This window comes from Asparagus officinalis, chromosome 2, assembly GCF_001876935.1.
Source record: "Asparagus officinalis chromosome 2, Aspof.V1, whole genome shotgun sequence".
Classification (NCBI taxonomy): domain Eukaryota; kingdom Viridiplantae; phylum Streptophyta; class Magnoliopsida; order Asparagales; family Asparagaceae; genus Asparagus; species Asparagus officinalis.
This window is the reverse complement of record NC_033795.1, coordinates 13,465,314-13,485,726: the sequence shown is the minus strand read 5'-3', so window position 1 is coordinate 13,485,726 and position 20,413 is coordinate 13,465,314. Positions and strand designations below refer to the sequence as shown.

General features: G+C 40.8%; 3 protein-coding genes across 3 annotated transcripts; 1 reads left to right on the top strand and 2 right to left on the bottom strand.

Annotated features, from left to right (window-relative positions):
• LOC109830855 lies at nucleotides 399-2,517 on the bottom strand. The gene is made up of 4 exons (XM_020398216.1): nucleotides 2,338-2,517; nucleotides 1,338-2,217; nucleotides 1,123-1,240; nucleotides 399-1,043 (listed from the first exon to the last, which is right to left on the bottom strand). Exons 1-4 carry the CDS (start codon nucleotides 2,515-2,517, stop codon nucleotides 602-604), a joined length of 1,620 nt encoding a protein of 539 aa, XP_020253805.1. The 3' UTR covers nucleotides 399-601.
• Nucleotides 3,151-5,268, bottom strand: LOC109830854 (putative general negative regulator of transcription C16C9.04c). The gene is made up of 4 exons (XM_020398215.1): nucleotides 5,005-5,268; nucleotides 3,585-3,712; nucleotides 3,350-3,512; nucleotides 3,151-3,246 (listed from the first exon to the last, which is right to left on the bottom strand). The coding sequence occupies exons 1-4, from the start codon at nucleotides 5,266-5,268 to the stop codon at nucleotides 3,151-3,153; spliced, it is 651 nt and encodes a 216-aa protein (XP_020253804.1).
• Nucleotides 19,672-20,211, top strand: LOC109830853 (transcription repressor OFP3-like). Its single transcript, XM_020398214.1, has one exon. The coding sequence runs from the start codon at nucleotides 19,672-19,674 to the stop codon at nucleotides 20,209-20,211; it is 540 nt and encodes a 179-aa protein (XP_020253803.1).

Sequence of the window (20,413 nt, the reverse complement as noted above, 5' to 3'; positions counted from 1 at the left end):
GGTCATCCAGTATACCCAAACCGAATTCTAGATATTTCTCATCACTTGATTATTTACTTTTGACAGATAGTGAAAAACCGGAGTGCTATGAAGAGGCTATGCAAGTGAGTGAATCTCAGCAGTGGGAGCATGCGATGTAAGAGGAGATGAATTCTCTACACACTAATGAGACATATGAGTTAGCCCAACTACCTACACAGAAGAATGCCTTGCATAACAAGCAATGTTACATTAAACGCTGGGCGCTCCTGGGCGTCGGACTTGGCGCCCAGCGCTTAGACGCCTAGGCGGGCGCCTAAGCGGTTTCTGGACAGTTTTTTTCTTCTGGGCGGTTTTTCTTTTTTTAATTGTAATACTTGAAGATAAATATATATACTCAATCAACAATGCATAAAATACAAAAATACCAACATAACACATATGCTATCCAAAGTATAATAGTCAATCAAAGATGCATACATACTAAATGACAAGGCATATAATATCCAATAACTAGAAGTTTATGTCCCAAAATATCAGCAAAAAGATAGTCAAACGGGAATAGTCTAGATGTAATATAATGAATTAGCAATATGCATCTAATCTAATGTAAATGTCATCATCAAACATCATCATCATCATGAAGTTCCTCCTCTACTCCATCATCGCTATCCTCTCCAGAATCTATCTCCACACAATCCTCCTCTTCGTCTGAAACATCATCATCCGAGACAAAAGGCTCTTCTTCATCATCTATCACTGAAGTAGAAGCACTTGAAGGTCCTGCTAGCCTAGAACTCCTCCTATTCTCTACAGCCTCAGCCGCTCCCGATATACCCTCTACCATCCTCCAAGTAAGACCTGAGCTAGGATGAACTTCTTCCTCATCATCGGAGCCTGCTCCTTCTAGGATCCATGCTCGTGCCTTACTACGATCAGTAGATAGTAGTAGGTTCTTGTTTTCTCCTCTCCTCTTCTTCTGGTTGAGCTTTGAGTTAAACTTCACATAGACCAGTTCCTCTAACCTCTTCGATTCCAATCTATTCCTCTTCTTCGTATGAATCTTCAAAAGTAAATGACACAAATTAGAAAACACAACTAAGAAGAATTTCATATTTTTCATAAGTTTAGAAATTAGTTTACCCCTCAAATGTGCTCCAATTCCTTTCACAACCAGAAGAGCTACTTGTCAAGTTGAGAAGTTTCATAGCCATATTTTGCATGAAGGGACAATCACCACCATGCAAATACCACCAATTAGCTACAAAAGATAATATATTATTAGTTGATTCACTACCACAATGGCACAATAGATAACTTATAAGTCATATATGATTCAATTTCTAAAATTATTTTACCTGGGTTCAAGTCTGATTTCTCTCTAGCCTTCACCGCTCCAATCCTAGCAAATGAACCCTTTCCTTCTCTGTATCTCTCCAACTCTTGAGTATGAATTTCAACTTGTTGCTCTACATCAGGATAGAACAACTCCACCACATCTAGAAATCCATCTTTCGCCCTTTTGCAATTCTTCACTACATCATCCCTATAGAAATAGTAAGGGTTGAGATAGTAAGAAGCCATACGCAAGGGAGAAAAGAGCCGATCCTTGGACTTCCCATCTATAATATCAATCACGGGCTTAAAATCCTTCTCCTTATTCTTGAAAACTTGAATGATCTCCTTCTTCATATCTTCAAGCATCCCCACCACAAATCCCATTGAGGGTTTGTAGTCACTATCGACTACCCTCAACAATCGAAAAATAGGAGCATACACTTTCAAGATCTTGGCCACCGATGTCCACCAACTATCACTCATAGCAATCGCCTCCACCTTAGCGCCTTTAGCAGTCTTTGCAAGCTTGCATCTCACCCATGCTTCATCAGAAAACATAAATCTCAACTTCCCTTTCTTCTCAAGAAGACTCCGCAGAGTCAAAAATGTAGTGGCGAAACGAGTAACTACAGGTCTCACAATGTCCCTTTTGTCACAAATGCGACGCATCATAGACAAAGTCTTGTGATGACTATAAATAAAGATGGTGAGGGTCCTCGCCTTCTCAATTGCTCCTTTGAATAAACTCAACTTCCCGATGCTTTCAAGCATCAGGTCAATAGTGTGTGCTGCACAACTAGTCCAAAAAATCCTCGGCCTCCTCCTATATAAAAGCTCCTTCGCGGCCATATTTGCAGGTGCGTTATCCGTGACAACCTGAATGACTTTATCAGCTCCAATCTACTCAATAGCTGTATTAACCCACTCAAATATATAATGTCCTGTATGTGCTTCCTCTTTGGTTTCAATTGACTTATGAAAAGTTGTCCCCAATCTGCAGTGGATGCAAAGATTCATTACCGAGCGCATCTTTCTGTCCGACCAAGCATCAGTCATAATGGAACATCCAGTCTTGCCCCACTCCTCCTCATGCGTCTTTAAGGAAACTTTTGTTCTCTCAACAACTCTTCGCAATAAGGGCTCCCTCAACATGTACATGCTGGGAGGCTTGTAGCTCGGTCCATAGTCTCCAATAGCCATGCATGCCTTCGTAAAAGAATCCGTGGAGATAGCATGAAAGGGGATGGCATTTTCATATGCCCAAGTAGCCAACTGATCATGCACTCAATCTCTCTTCTCCTTCAGGAAAGAATCCTTCACTTCTGTCTGCTTCATTTTCCCTTTCAACCTTTTCGCTAGCTCTGGATCATTAGCGGTGTAAGCATCCATCGCCTGTCTGCTTCATTTTCCCTTTCAACCTTTTCGCTAGCTCTGGATCATTAGCGGTGTAAGCATCCATCGGCCCAACAGTAGGCTCTCTAGACCTCTCTAGCTCTGGATCATTAGCGGTGTAAGCATCCATCGGCCCAACAGTAGGCTCTCTAGACCTCTTTGAAGATCCATCGCCTATGGAAGGAGAGATGATTTCTTCTTCATCTTTTTCTTCATCACACGGCCTCGTCGTGTGAAGTTCTTCTTCTAAGTCTATAGTGTGCCTCTCCTTAGCTTGCTTCTTCTTCGAATTAGCATCAATGACTTCTTTCACCCTCTGCTTATCTTTTTCACTAATCTTCAAACATGGTTTGGTGTCCCCCCTCAACCCTGCAAGATGCTTCTTAAATCGATGGATTCCCGCATTCACCTTGTGCCCACATAGTTTGCATTGCACCATATTCAAGCCACTTGCTGAGGAGTTGTCCCAGCCTGGCGTGAAACTGAAACCTTTAAAACTTTCCCATACTGGCCAAAGTATTCTTTACGCTCAAGAACCTGTCCGAACCATTTTACCTATATTAGTGAAATATCAAAATGAAGTACCAAATTGACCTTACTTGGTCAAAGAATAGGAAAAACCATAATCAATGATACATACGCTTTCATCAGCTAAATTAGAAGGCATTCCCATTATGTATACAAGATTTCTCTGCACCACACGGACACTACTAAGATGCTTCCTATCCTCTATGGCTGATGAAGATTTATTCTTTGCCTTTTGGGGCTTCTGCTTTTTCTCTGCACTTATTTCAGCCACCATCCTATTCACATATGCAAATTTTAACAATGAATACGATGGTTAGTTTTGCACAAGGACAAAGCAAACCACAGACCTTTTACAGTTGGCAGACATTCCAACAATTCTTTGCTTATCATATGTTGTGCGACATGCTGGACATCGCCCATCTGATCCTTCTTTTTCAGCCATTTCCATTATATGATGCCAACACCATACACATATCTATTAAAGAAAACATGGATAAATTGGTTAGACACTTCTGATCACAGTGACATACGCATGCATCCATAGACATCAAACTATACTTTGTATTAACAGGAAAAGTAGTCAGCATAGATATGTTAATAAAGAAATGATGGATCAGGCTAAAGTCCTCCTCCGAAGATTAGAAATAATTTTTTTCTGACAATATATAAAGCACACTACTACACAATGTTACATTAAACGCTGGGCGCTCCTGGGCGCCGGACTTGGCGCCCAGCGCTTAGACGCCTAGGCGGGCGCCTAAGCGGTTTCTGGGCGGTTTTTTTCTTCTGGGCGGTTTTTTTTTTTAATTGTGATACTTGAAGATAAATATATATACTCAATCAACAATGCATAAATACAAAAATACCAACACAACACATATGCTATCCAAAGTATAATAGTCAATCAAAGATGCATACATACTAAATGACAAGGCATATAATATCCAATAACTAGAAGTTTATGTCCCAAAATATCCAATAACTACAATGACCATTAACTGTACTTTCATTCGTTATTGCTCCAACTGCAAAAATTGCAACTAATTATTGTTCTATTTTGTAGGTCAAAAACTGCAACTTCATTCGTTATTGCTGTAAATCCAAATGTAGGGAGCATGAATATTATAGTTTCAGCACTCAACTCAATACAGATACACAATTATTGCATGTACAGTTGTAAGCTTTGAGCAAATGCAGAGAATGAATATGACAAAGATAAATGTAAGGAGTAAAAGTCTGTTGTGGACCGTGGTGATGCATATTCTGTTGTACACTCGGATACTTTTTCATTTGAAATAGAAAAATTAAACTTAAACAATTGAACAAATAAACTTAACAATTAAACTAAATATGATATAAATATATTAAGTTAACATGTAATAAATTATAAATGCATATGACAGTCATAGGTGGCTAGGAGCAGTTAATTTCCATAAGCTTGAAACAACAAATCTCAACTTCACTAGCCTGCTAAACTGAACAACATATAATAAAAAAACCTCACAAGTAATAAGAATCTACCAAACATGAAACATCAGCGGATTAAACACAGATTTTACCTTTCCAATCAACATAGATTTCTCTTAAACACAGATTTCAAATGATCAGCGGATTAAACCCACAAGTAAGCAACCCAATAAAAATTATCAACCCAATCTTCTTAAGAGCACAGCCGAACGGAAAGTCCAGCACGAGTTTGAAGTCGTGTTTTACTAAATGATCAGCGGATTAAACCAAAACCCAAGTTTGAAGTCGTGTTTTACTTACAGGCTGAAGATGAGAACGAAAGTCCAGCTCGAGGATGAGAACGACCGCTCGAAGATGAGCTCGAAGTTGGAGATGAGAACGATGAGCTCGAAGATGAGCTCGAAGTTGAAGACGAGCTCGAAATTCCAGCACGAGGTTGAAGACGAGCTCAAAAGTCCAGCACGAGCTCGAAAGTCCAGCACGAGGTCGAAGACGAAGCTCCAGCACGAGGTTGAAGACGAAGCTACAGCTCGAAAGTCCAGCACGAGGTCGAAATTCCAGCATGAGGTTGAAGATGAGCTCGAAACTCCAGCACGAGGTTGAAGACGAGCTCGAAACTCCAGCACGAGATCGAAGGCGATTTTTTCTTTTTGCTGACGGCGTCGGTGAATCTGTAAAAGAGATTTAGGGCTAGTTTCGGTTTTGGGTTTTGGGTTTTGGTTTTGGGTTCGGGTTCTTGGGAGCGCCCAGGGATTTTTTTGGGCTGGATTTTGTGAGGCGGCCCGTGTAATCGGCCCGCTTAGCCCTGGGCGGCCGCCTAGGTACAACACTGATAACAAATAGGTCTATCGGGTCAAGCAGGAGAGTGATGGAAGTAAGAGATATAAGGCCAGATTAGTTATGACGGGGTTCCAACAGCGGGAATGAGTGGACTATATGGAGATATTTTCTCCCATTGTGAAACTCACAACCATCAGAGTGGTGTTGAGCTTAGTACCTACAGAAGATCTCTACCTTGAGTAGTTAGATGTGAAGATTACATTTCTTCATGATGACTTGGATGAAAAAAATCTACATGAATCAACCTGTTGGCTTCATTAAAGAAGGAAAGGAAGAGATTGTGTGTAAGCTCAAGAAGAACTTGTACGGATTGAAACAGTCTCCGAGACAGTGGTATAAGAACTTCGACAACTTCATACAGAGCAATAGCTATAGGAGATGCAATTCAGATCATTGTTGCTACTTCAAGAGGTTCGAGTTCAGCTTTATCATGTTATTATTGTATATTGATGACATGTTAGTTGCATGACCGTGTTTAGAAGAGATAAGCAGATTAAAGAAGCAGTTGGCAAATGAATTTGTTATGAAGGATCTGGGTGCAACGAAGCAGATTCTTGGGATGCGAATCAGTAGAGATAAAGCTGAAGGGACGTTAAGGTTGAGTCAAGCTGAATACATCCAGAAGGTACTTCAGAGATTCAGCATGCAGAATACAAAGCCCGTCGGCACGCCTCTTGGAAGTCAGTTCAAGTTATCTGAGGAGCAATCGCCTAAGACAAATGCAGAGAAGGATCATATGAGCAAAGTGCCATATTCATCAGCCATTGGTAGTCTTATATACGCAATGGTTTGCACGAGGTCGGATACTGCCAATGTAGTGGATATTGCGTATCAGTAGAGATGAAGCTGAGTGGACGTTGAGGTTGAGTCAAACTGAATACATCGAGAATGTACTTCAGAGATTTAGCATGCAGAATGCAAAGCCTGTCGGTACGCCCCTTGGAAGTCAGTTCAAGTTATCTGAGGAGCAATCACCCAAGACAAATGTAGAGAAGGATCATATGAGTAAAGTGCCATATTCATCAGCCATTGGTGGTCTTATGTAGGATATCCGATCGACTGGGGGAGGATATCCGATCAATCGCGAACCCTGTAGAAAACTGAGGAGAAGATATCACTCTGGCCGGTCGACCGACGCAAGATGGTGGTCGACCGAGAGTGGTCATCCGGTCGACCAAAGGTGATGGTCCGGTCGACCGAAAACATGCACCAGAGCTTGTAAGAAAACTATGTTCTAGCTGGTCGACCGAAACATCAGGTCCGGTCGACTGACAACGTTTTTTCTAGTTTCCTGTTTTGATCGGGATTCTGTTTCCACCCAGACTTCTATATATACTCTTATATGTTTTAGAGTTTAAAAGACACGAAAATAGAGGTTTTTGAGGGCTCTTTGAGATCAAATTTCTTAGAGAGTGAGAGAGGCCTATTGTGAGCATTATAATCTTCTTCAATTAAATTAAAGGAATTGTGTGGTGTGGCTCCCGAGGACGTAGGCACGTTGCCGAACTTCGTGAAATCTGGTTTGTTCTTTCTTATTTACTTTCCTGCAAGTTTTTTTTATTTGCGGTGATTTTTTTTATTTTTCTACTCTCAACACAAGGTCCGAAAGGGCACGGATTCGATTTGATTGTTTCGAATCTCTAACATTATGCGCTACAATTTAATACATTTAGTCATATATGTATTGACCACACGATATGCGTACAAAACTACAACTTTCTTGTCGAGTTTATTAGGTTGTCCTGAGCCAACAGTGGAGAAGTACTCTCTCTCCCTTCCCTTTAAATTGCAAAAACATACAAAAGGTTTATTTATATAGCGCTGTACGCAACAAATTTGATGTTAAAGTCAGACATCCAATCTGAAAATAGGAGATTAACCGTTTTTTTCGGCATATTAACACATGACATCAATTTGTCCAGACCCTACAAAAGCTGTCTTTTAAATATTTGCGAGTTCAAGTAGTACTAAAATCATTTGCATGTCGAGTCCTCTAGCAGATTCTATGGAGAGGCCTTTCCAGATATTTGTCAATGTTTGCTTGTCCTGCAAAAAAAAAAAAGTGTTACCATATTATTCAATACGGGTAGCGCAGGTTGTTTGGAAAGGCAGTGCTAATATCAGGTAAAAAAGCAAAAAAACTGTGTTTATATTGGTTACAATTACAACTTTAATATTAAAATGAGCTAATTTTCAATAGACCTCTCGTATCATTGTTTTAAATTTACTAACCTCTAGTTTTATTTACTTTTAAGATAGACACGCTAAATGGATTTTTTTTTATTTTTAGTTTTTTACCCTAAGGGGCTGTTTGGTTCGCTATTATAAGGGGTGGAAAACTCAGAAAACCCCTCCACGTCAGATTTTTCGCTATTATAAGGGGTGGAAAACTCAGAAAACCCCTCCACGTCAGATTTTTAGCCCTCCACGTCAGCTTTTTTGTTTCCGTCCATTTCTTTGTGCCACTTTGGTTCGCTCGAATGGAAGAGGGAAAACTCTGCTGAAATCGTCGCCAACTAAGATTTTTTCCCCTCTTCGATTTCCTTTCCCAACCAAGTAAAATTGATGAAAACTCTGTCACGTCAGATTTTTTCCTTCTCTGCTTTGTTTACAAAAGTTTTCCTTTTTTTCTATGCGAACCAAACACAAGAAAAATAAATACATTGGTTTCCCACCATTTTTTATGTGCGAACCAAAGCAAAACAATCTATTTCTTGAAAAAGTTTAGAAAACTCAAAACTTGTATTTCTTTACATGGAATTACATTTCTCTATATCAAGGAAACGAACCAAACGGCCCCTAAGAGAAAAAATTATCTTTTGACAAATACATCCCTTGAGTATAAAGGAGTCTTAATAAATTCACTCAGTATTTCAACTAACCCCCCCATAAGACTTGTGGTCGCAATAATTTCTGTGTTTGCAGTGCATCAATATTATTTTCTGTACGTACTAATATTTTAACTATTAATATTGGTTTAAAATTGCTTGTGAACACGTGTCATTTTTTTTTGTCCTCAGTTTTAGAGAGGACAAGTTTCTTCCGAGCATCGTGGTGTCGAGCTGGAACTGGAAGTCTGGAAGCATGTGATAATACAGATTTTCTAGGACATGCATCATGCATGTTGATTAGTTGTATATTTAGAGGGTGTAGATGGCAATCACAGGAAACAAAATAAGGGGGACCTTGGACTGTTTGGTGAAGCATGTTCCCTCAATTTAATATATCCTACATTAACTAAAACTAGTTAGGCTTATATTGCTTAAGTTTTAATATTAGTTAACAACGTTTGGTCTAGTTGTGGGGAATCTCAGTCTTGCTCAATCACACACGTGTGTGTCATTAGTTACTTAATCATTCAAGTAATTGTGGAGAAAACAAAAAAAACCAGTTTTTCTGTCATAAGTCGACTTATGGTAAGTCGACTTGTGTCTGTGCACGAGTCGATTTACGTTCTGCTCTGGAGTTGTGATTTTTCGCTCTGTCAAGTCGACTTGTGAAGCCTGTTAAGTCAACTTACGAACTGTTCTCCAGTTGCTGTTTTTCTCTCTACCAAGTCGACTCATGACACTACCTGTTAAGTCGACTTATGACGGGTTTTTTTCACAGTTTGGTTTTCTGTTTAGATTGTGATCATGTGGGTGTGGGGGCCACCCATGAATTCGTTTACGAGTGAGAGAATAGAGTTCGTGGGCTTTTCTACGTGAGCCCAAGTTCGTTTTTTGGCCACAAACCGCATGATTCTCCGGTTATATAAAGGAACAAATATTCACAAACCGCATGATTCTCCGGTTATATAAAGGAACAAATATTGTTCCTGGGGTTGTGCAGGAGGTTTTCGGGAGCGCGTGAAGTTTTGGTTCCTGGGGTTGTGCAGGAGGTTTTCGGGAGCGCGTGAAGTTTTGGCGGCTGCGAATTTCTTTGCGGCTATAGAGAAGGTGCAAAAGAAAAGAAAAGAAAAGGCTTTTCTTTTAGGGTTTTTTTGTGTATCCTTTTTGAGAGAGATTTTGTGAGGGATTTGAGAGTTTGTTTGAGGGTTTAGTTTGAGAGTAATTGTAAACCCTATTTGTATTCTCTCCCTCTATTAGTGGATCTCCCCCCTCCTTGCCCCGTGGACGTAGGCAATTTACCGAACCACGTAAAAATTGGTTGTACTGCTATTTGTGTGATTTGTAATAGCTTTTAGGTTCCCTCGACGCGCAGTCCTGTGTGAAGCTTGGTTCTTGGAGTTCTCGGCTTCGGTGGAGATAGCATTAGGAGTTGCCGTTGGAGATTTCGCTTTCCTCGTGTGGATAGGAGATCTATTTGGAATCCGATCTAGGGTTCAGTTGGGTGGTTCCTAATTCTATCAAATTTGTTCTTTCTCTACAATTTGGAGTTAGTTCGCAATGGGAGAAGAAGGTGAAAGCAGCAAATCGATGGCGAGTACAATACAAGTTGGTTTTCAGAACACTAAGATTAGTGTGGTGAAATATGACGGTAAAATCAACTTTGGTTTGTGGATGAGCGACGTACAGGATGCGCTCAATGCTCAGAATTTGGAAAAGACCATCATGGTCCACGAGAGGCCACCTAAATATGAAGAGGCGATATGGGAGAAGATGAATAGAAACGCTTGTGGGGTGATCAGGTCCTGTTTGGAACAGGAGCTGAAATATGATGTGATTGGGGTGACGTCTGCAATGAAGATGTGGGAAATTCTCAACAACAAGTATCTCACAAAGAGTGTTGAGAATAGGTTGCACTTGCTGCGAAGACTCTTCAGATTTTAGATGTCCAGAGGTACCTCACTAGCGGCGCATGTGAACAACTATACTAAGTTGTTGTCGGACTTGGCGAATGTTGATGAGAAGATATCGGATGAGTACAAGACGATTATTTTGTTAGGCTCCTTACCGGATGAGGAGTATGATACATTCGTGCTCACTTTGTTGAACGAGAGATCTTCTATCAGCTATAGTAAAGTGACTAACGCATTGACCAATTACGATTTGAGGAGGAAGGACAAGAAGACTTCCCGTGCTAGCACTTCAGGCGAGGCCTTGTCGACGAGAGGTAGAAGCCCATATCCGAAAGGTGGTAATAGAGGAAGGTCAAAGTCAAGAAGCCGCCACCAATTAGCAAAGAACCAATGTGCATTCTGTAAGGAATATGGACATTGGAAGATAGACTGCCATAAGCTCAAGGAGAAAGAGAATGGCAAGAAAAAGGGCCCGAAGGCCAATGAGGTGAATATTACGAAAGGCGATGATTCCGATGATTCATGCTTTTCTCTACTGATTACTCCGGAGGTGAACTATGTGGATGTATTAGATTGGATGCTTGATTCCGGCGCTACTTTTCATGTGACCCCTAGGCGAGACTGGTTTGCATCTTTTGAGAAAGTCGACGGGGGCGTTGTTGTCATAGGAAATGATCAATCCTGTGGCATTTGTGGGATAGGTACCGTGCGGATTAGGATGCACGATGGAGTAGTCCGTGAGTTGAAGGAGGTGAGATTTGTTCCTCAACTGAAGAAAAATCTTATCTCAGTTGGAGCTTTGGAGGCGAAGGGATTCAAGGTGACTTTCGAAAACGCTGTAGCGAAGGTTACTAAGGGATCATTGGTGGTGATGAGAGGAGTCCGCAATCGGAATTTATATTATCTGAAGGGAATCACCGAGATTGGCCAGGTTGCTTCGGCTATTTCAGAAGCGGACATGAGCAGACTTTGGCACTATAGATTGGGGCACACAGGTGAAAAGTCACTGCAGGCATTGTGCAAGCAGGGGCTATTGAAGGGAGCCAGGAGTGGGAAGATTGAGTTCTGTGAGCACTGGGTTCTTGGCAAGAAGACGAAGGTGAAGTTCGGGACTGCCATTCATCAGACGAGGGGCATCCTGGACTACGTGCACACAGATGTTTGGGGTCTTACCAAGACTGCATCACTTGGTGGTCGATATTGGTTCGTCACTTTTGTAGATGACTATTCTAGGCGATGTTAGGTGTACACCATGACGAAGAAGAGTGAAGTCCTAGATATATTCGTGGAGTGGAAAAAGAGATTGGAACTGCAGACTGGGAGAAAGATCAAGACGTTGAGATCCGACAACGGTGGTGAATATACTTCAGACCCCTTTTTGCAGCTATGTCGAGACGAGGGCATAGAGAGGCACTTTACGGTTAGTCATACATCGCATCAAAATGGGGTGGCAGAGAGGTTGAATCGGTCTTTACTGGAGAAGGTCCGATGCTTATTATCGCAGAGTGGTTTGAAGAAGATCTTTTGGGCTGAGGCACTTACGTATGCGAGCCACCTCATTAATAGGCTGCCTTCATCTGCGATTGAGGGGAAGACCCCTATGGAGAAGTGGTCGGGAAAGCCAGCACATGATTATGACCAACTCACACGATTATGACTAACTCAAGGTATTTGGGTACCCCGCATATTATCATGTTAAAACTGATAAATTGGAACCTCGAGCTAGGAAGGCCATATTTGTAGGATTCAAGCGTGGTGTCAAGGGATACAAGCTTTGGGATCCAGTTGATAAGAAGATTGTGCTGAGTAGGGACGTCACATTTGATGAGGCTTCTATCTTGAAGCTTCCCAGCTCTCATAAGGTGGAGAGCGACCCGACGGAGGAGATATCATAGGTGGTGGAGATCGATGCAGCTCTACATTGTCCAGATGGTACAATATCCATGCAGGTGTCGACTGAGGTGACGTCAGGCGAGCACGACGGTGACACGGAGGATACGAGTACAAATGTGCAGGATCAGGAACCGACGGTTCAGGTTCAGGATTCTATTGCGGTTCGGAGACAGAGGAGAAACATACAGATGCCAGCACGGTATGCCGACACAGTTGCATATGCACTTCTGGTGGAGGGTATCGATGAGTTGGTGCCTACTACATTCAGAGAGGCCGAACAGAGTTCGGAGGCTGATTCGTGACAGATGGCTATGCATGAGGAGATGAAATATCTTCATAAGAACGATACATGGGAGCTTGTTGAGCTTCCAAAGGGGCGGAAGGCAATTGGTTGCAAGTGGGTATACACGAAGAAGGAGGACATTGAAGGCACTCCATTGAGATTCAAGGCTAGGTTGGTTGCGAAGGGCTATGCACAGGAGGAAGGCATTGACTATAATGAGGTTTTCTCTTCGGTGGTGAAGCATTCTTCGATTCGGATTTTACTAGCTTTGGTGGCACAGTATGGTTTGGAGTTAGATCAGTTGGATGTGAAGACGACATTTCTTCATGGTGATTTTGATGAAGAAATATATATGACTCAGCCATTGGGATTCCGAGCTGCAGGGAAAGATAAGTTGGTTTGCAGATTGAAGAAATCGCTATACGGTTTGAAACAGTCTCCTCGACAGTGGTATAGGAGATTTGATGGTTTTATGTTTGGTCATTCGTACACTCGAAGCTAGTTTGATCCTTGCGTATATTTTCACAAGTTGAAAGGAGGTGCGTACATTTATTTGTTGCTCTATGTCCACGATATGTTGGTTGCCTCTATTTACAGGTCGGCTATAGATGAATTGAAAGTTCAGCTATGAAATGAGTTTGAGATGAAAGACTTGGGTGAGGCGAAGTGCATTCTAGGGATGGAGATCGGCAGAGACAAGAAGAAGGACAGAATTTGTTTGACACATGTGGCTTATTTGAAGAAGGTTCTACAACGATTCCATGTTAGCATGGATACGAAGCCAGTTAGTGTACCATTGGGAGCCCATTTGAAGCTTTCAGCTGGTCTTTCACCGAAATCAGTTAAAGATAGAGAGTTGATGTCGAAGACTCCATATGCGAGTGCGGTTGGGAGCTTGATGTACGCGATGGTATGTACGAGGCCAGATTTGTCACAGGCGATAAGCATGGTATCGAGATACATGCACGATACAGGAGTGGGTCATTGGGACGCCGTGAAATGGATTTTGAGGTACATTCGAGGTACGCTCAATGTTGGTTTAGTTTATGAGCGGGACACTACAGGTGGGCAGCTATGCAATAGCTATGTTAATTCGGATTATGCCGGGGATTTGGATAAGTGCCGGTCTACGATGGGGTATGTGTTCACTTTGACCCGTGCGCCGGTGTGTTGGAGATGCACCTTACAGTCGACGGTGGCTTTGTCTACGACGGAGGCAGAGTATATGACAGTTACGGAGGCTGTGAAGGAGGCTATTTGGCTTCGAGGACTTTTGGAGGAACTTGGTATATCGCAGAGGTCCGTCACTATTTATTGTGATAGCATGAGTGCTATCTATTTGGCGAAGAATCAGGTTTTTCATGCGCGAACAAAGCACATTGACGTTCGTTATCACTTCGTTCAAGATGTTCTTGAAGATGGCGATGTGGAGATTATGAAAGTCCACACGAAGGATAATCCGGCGGATATGCTCACTAAGGTGGTTCCGAGCAACAAGTTTGATCATTGTCGAAACTTGTTGCATATTCGTGATTGTTGAGGCCGTTGACGGCCATTTGGATGAACTACGTTCGGCTTGATTCCTTGGGCAAGAGGATACGTAGGCAGTCTTTCAGATGCAGCCAGTTTGGATTAGTTGATGGGGGTGAGATTGTTTGGACTCTTATTCGGGTTCTCGACTTGTTGTGGATTGCGTTCGTACTAGACACAACAAGTGGGACATTTGATTGCTTTGGTGTCGGCTCAGTTTTGGAAAAACTTCACCGATGTGAAGAATTGTGATCACGTGGGTGTGGGGGCCACCCATGAATTCGTTTACGAGTGAGAGAATAGAGTTCGTGGGCTTTTCTGCGTGAGCCCAAGTTCATTTTTGGCCACAAACCGCATGATTCTCCGGTTATATAAAGGAACAAATATTGTTCCTGGGGTTGTGCAGGAGGTTCTTGGGAGCACGTGAAGTTTTGGCGGCTGCGAATTTCTTTGCGGCTACAGAGAAGGTGCAAAAGAAAAGAAAAGAAGAGACTTTTCTTTTAGGGTTTTTTTTGTGCATCCTTTTTGAGAGAGATTTTGTGAGGGATTTGAGAGTTTGTTTAAGGGTTTAGTTTGAGAGTAATTGTAAACCCTATTTGTATTCTCTCCCTTTATTAGTGGATCTCCCCCCTCCTTGTCCCGTGGACGTAGGCAATTTGCCGAACCACGTAAAAATTGGTTGTACTGCTATTTGTGTGATTTGTAATAGCTTTTAGGTTCCCTCGATGCGCAGTCCTAGATCTGACGAGAGGAAGAGCTAATATCCCACTTTGATGAGATATTGTGGGATATTAGGCTTCAGATTCTTGTTCCCTTTGAGAAACAAGAATTCTTATTACGACCTGACTCTCTTGTTGTGCTGCCGAAGTGCTGCCGAAATTTTCGCTGCGCACAACATAGATTCTGTTTGGGTTTCTGTTTGGATATAAATAGGGATACGATTTTCTAGGGTTTTAACAACAGAGATTTGAGAGATTCAGAGAGGCTATTGAGCATTGTGAGAGGGAGATATTGTGAGCAAGTTAAGAGCTTTGGTTGAGGGTTAGTTTGAGTGATTTTGTGTGATTGTAACCCTTTTGTACTCTCCTTGATTTTGAGGGTTAGTTTGAGTGATTTTGTGTGATTGTAACCCTTTTGTACTCTCCTTGATTTAGTGGAATCTCCCCATCCTCTCCCCGTGGACGTAGGCAAATTGCCGAACCATGTATATATCTGTGTTTGGTTGGATTTGTCATATTTGAATTGGATTGTGCTCGTGTGTGGTTCATCTTCTTCTCGTGATCTCAGACTCGTTCGGTGTGCGCATGCACGCTTCCGCATAGGCGCACGACAGTAATTGTAAACTACTATCGGTTCTCTATTTTCTTTTCAGCAATTACCTTTTTGATCAGGAGCAGATTTAGATGTAGAAGCTGGGGTGCAGTTACACCCCCATGAATTTACAGATTGAATGTAGCCTTTGTAATATTTACAATCTGCCCACTACAAATTTTAAAAATTACGTTGTAATTTATCTCAAAATACTAATCAAGTTAGTAGCAAATTGAATAAGCTCATTTAAACTACCCCGATGCATTCTCATCGGCTACTATAATTTTATAGTATTATGTTAATTTTAGGTAAATAGATACTTATTGTTTGTTATTCAATAATTTTTTTAAATCCACTACCGTTATCGATCCTCTTTTTTGTACTTTTTGTTCCTTGAACTTATAGCTATATGGTATATGACTTTAAAGAAAAAGTAGCTTGATAAAAAATACATTTATTTCTTATTATCCATATACACCAGCATACTGATGAAAATATGGATCGCCATAGATGCCCTTTAGTCCCCTGAAGACTTTCTATAGTTGTCAAGTGCTCCTCTAAAGATGTTGGCCAAGGAAAGGGTAAGTAGTAATCAATGAAGTGTTTCCATACCCGTTTTGTTATAGAACATGAAAAGAACAGATGGTCTCTTGATTCTGGTTCTAGCTGACAAAATAAACAATTAGTATCCTCATTCCAACCCTTTGATTGAAGAACCTCCTTGGTGTTCAGTCTATTATTTGTTAGAAGCCAAGTGAAGATACACACTTTTGAAGGAATGGTAGAGTTCCATATAACTTTGTAAATAGGGCTATCAATACCTCTCCAGTTTAGAAAATTATAAAATGATTTGACTGTATACATACTGTTGGAAGCAAGTAACCATTTGGGATGATCTGATATAGGGTGTACACGCGATAATTCGTTAAAAGATGCATGAGATGAACTTTGTCAGTTTGAGATGCATGAGATATACTTCTTCTCATCAACGGATGCCAAAACCAATCATTGTCTTGAAAATTCCCTTGGCTTTTAACAGAAACATTTAAGGAGAGAGCTAGCTTAAAGGATTCTGGGAAAAGACTTGCTAATTAAAGAATTGTTACCAGACCACTTATCCTCCCAAAATCTAACTTTATCTCCAGAACCAAGCCCCCATGATATGTTTTGAAAAAAAGTCTATGTATGAGATACGACAGTATTCCAGAAAGATGAATTGGAGGCATTGAAATGTCTGGTTTGAAGAAAAGAGCCTCCATTAACATAAAGTTTGTGTGGGAATTCACCAGTTTGGGAGTTTCTATCTAAACACTTCCATAACCATTTTGCTAGGAGAGAAGTGTTAAAAGAAGAACAATATCTGGTTTATATGATCGGGCAGATTTTGGGAGTGGTACTGAAGCGCAAAAGATATCAGTGAAGCTTAAAGAAGAGCCAATTTGTAGAAGTGTTTGAAGGTTACAAAGTGAAGAAGATGAAAACATATTTTGTGTGATATGTACAAACAATATTTTTGATATTTTTGGATCTTTGTTTTTATTAGGCTATAGAAACTATAATTTCCTGTTCCTATATGTATGGCTGGATTTGGTTCTTCTCTATATCTATATCAACGGTGAATGGCAGCAAGGCGTTCTCTTCATCTTCATGGATGTTTGGAAGAAGAAGGTCATACATCCCTAGTTTTGAGAAACTATATTTTCTATCTTCCAATCTTTGGATATAGTTCGTATCCTAATTTTGTATCTATACTTTTGATTAATATTAATGAACATGGTATATCCCTTGTTTTTCTCTCAAAAAAAAACTATATGGTATAGTGAGAGTTATAAGGTATATGTCAGGTACCTTTCTCTCTGATGATGACAGAGCTATGAATATATAGACAAAGCTACAAACAAACTGCTCAATTTGATGTCCACTTATGTGAAATACCTAACCTTAATTAAGTATATCTCAAGACATCAAAGAGGAAAATTTAAAAGAATATAGGCATTCCCCATCATGTCTTGAGGAAATTGGATGGTCTTTCCAATGATACAATGTACAATTATGAAATGTACTTGACTTAGCTAATGCTTAATTTAGCGCGTTATACTTTTTCTAATTCTGTACACGAGAATAATAATAGTTTGGTAGTAAAATAATAGATGTCTTTAAATATCGCATTCCTCTACTTGAAAAAATAAAAGTAAAAAATAAACACAACAGAGGGGTAAGGGGTTGTTGAGATTAGAATCTCTGCTCCGATTTCTATTTATTTCGGAGCCTTCGTAATGGTCCCACAATATGACTCAGATCTAACTATCTTTACGCTCCGACGATCTAGTTACGGTACAAACTTCAGTGGGCCTAAATGTCAGGGCCCAGGCTCCAACTCCGTATCCAAAAATATAAATGCATTGTCGCTTTACTTGGCACTCAATAATTCAAGAATCGTGCGTTTGCACCTTTGCACCCATCAAATGGGTGATGGTAGTTGCAGTGGTGGTGATATAGACTTGTCAACTTAAATCTCCACTTAATTATATAGGCTCTTTTCCTCAAGGATAATGACATTTTAGTAAAAAGATATGGGCCTTGAGTTTCTGTGAGCTGAATAAAGAATACAGAAGCGGCAGATGTTTGATTCTTCCTTTTAAGTCGAGTTGGTGAGAAACAGAGAAACGAGCGCGGAGATCTCTAAAAAGTGAATATCAATTAAAATTTGTGTCAGTTGTTGAGATTTATTTTTCTTCAAGTTGCAAGAGCCATGAGAGGTAAGAGATTACGGGAATCAATAAAGCATACTAAATAAGTACTCGCTAATAAGATTAATGGTTTAGATTGTTTCATCAATTATAAACAACTAGCATTTCTGCACGATGCACTTGCATGACATTTAGCAAAATAGATCTCTTTTTGGCCAACAGGCCAAAAAGAGGTCTATTTTGCAAAGCAGCTCAGAAAACATACGGGACTAGTAGTCCAGTATGTTTTAATCACGGATTAGTGAACTCAGAAATTTTCACAAAACATTGAGATGAACTCAGAAAACATATGTGACTAGTAGTCCCGTATGTTTTCTGAGTCACTAATCCGTGATTAAGTTGGCTCTAAACATACGTGACTAGTAGTCACGTATGTTTTCTGAGTCTTGTTTTTCAAAATCGACCTTTTTTTTCTTCAAAAGAGGTCTATTTTGCTAATTATTTAGCAAAACGGTCTATTTTGCTAAATAATTAGCAAAAACGGACTATTTTACAAATTTTCCCAATATATATAAACATGCTATACGGTATCTGTTGAGATGAGGGAGCTACAGATTTAGACAAATGAGCTATTATTTTAGAGTTTTATTTGCATTTTTTTAAAAAAATAAATCTTTAAACGTCCAAAATCTGAAAACCCAAGAGTTGTTTTTGGTTTTTTTTTTGTAACTCCTCTTAACCAGATTGGTATTAAAAGTTTCTTTGGCAACTCTTTGGTATGAAGTCAGTCGAAAGTGCAGCGCACTTAGATCTGTTTTTTTTTTCACCGCCAGCCAAATTTAGCGCACGCGAGTGGCACGTGACCTCCCGTGATGTAATTTTAAGGATGTTAGAGCGCTGATGTGGTTGTTTTTAGATGGTACGGGATGGTTTTAGATGACTAACAAGAAAGATTAGGCGAGAGTAAAACTAATCGTAAACTAGCCACGTCATCTAAAAACAATCATCTCAGCCTTCTAACAGCTCTAAAATTACACCACGTGAGGTCACCTGCTACTTTTACACTTGCAAAATTCGGTCGGCGGTGAAAAAACCGGTCCGTTAAGCTTCGGAGTGTAACAAACATAAAAGCTACTAATTTTAATATACATTCATTTCCCTTGCACAAAATATACAAAATCAAGCTCTTCTATAGCTGGTGAAAGTTGTGCAGGTCTCCACGTTCTCCCAAAACAACAACCAACAACAACAACAAAAAAAAAGCCCATGACCCTGCACTGACACCCAACACTTTGTCTTTTTTTTAAATTTTTTTTGTAATTTCTCCCTAATCATAATACACTCCTAATTAGCTTAATTAATCCCTTCAAAGTTTGGTTCTAGGAACAAGAGGCAAACAAAGCATCCTAACCACGTACCCCCCTCCCCTTTTATTTTATACACCAAGCTACCCTACCCTCCATCCATCACCACCACTTCTTTGTTCTTTCCTCCTCCCCCTTCTCCGTACTGGTCTCCCCTATTTAAAGCCCCCCCACAAAGACCATCGTCCCAATCACTAGCATCTTTTCCTCTCTTTCTCGTTATCCAGCAGACCCCGTCCACTCGACAGCTGATTAAGTTTTCTTAGTTAGCGCCTTAATTAATATCCCCTCGAATTCCTCTTAGTCTTGCTCAAGATGTGCAACCATAATCTCAAGCTATCAACCAAGGTTCCCAATGCCTTGCTCCACAACCTCAACCAAATGAACACGCCCGCCAACACAACCCCGAGCTCGCCAAAGAGGGCCCACTCTCCCAAAAGCCCTCCATCTCCGCCGTCAAATCTCCACCCCAAGGCCCACGACACCCACTTCCCGCTCAACTCGCCAAAGAAGCCCAGCCCGAAAAGAGCCCATAAGAAGCCCACCGGCGGCCCAAGGCCCATCTGCTCCACCTCCAAGCTTCGCAAAGAAGGTGGCGCCCAACGTGAAGAGGAGCCGGGGGTTCTGCAGGGCTTCGCATTAATGGCGAAGAGCTCGTCGGAGCCGCGGAAGGAGTTCAGGGAGTCCATGATGGAGATGATCAGGGAGAACGGCCTGATGACGGTGAAGGACCTCGAAGAACTGCTTGAGTGCTACTTGTGTTTGAATTCTAAGGAGTATCATAGAGTAATTATTGAGGTGTTCGAGGAGATTTGGTTTGATATCGTTGAGTTGAATGTGGAGTTTGGAGTTTAGAGGGGATCTACGTGTACTTGTACATTGTCTTGTAGTAAAATCAAGTTAATGTGACGACACTTGAGACTTTTTTCAAACTCTCCAAATTTTAGAAGGAGGTCCTACTCGACTCTTTTACTTTCAAAGGGCCTATTTGTCAAAAAAAAAAAAAAACAAAAATTTCTTCCTCTGAGGGTAAAAGAATCAAAAGAATTCACCCAAG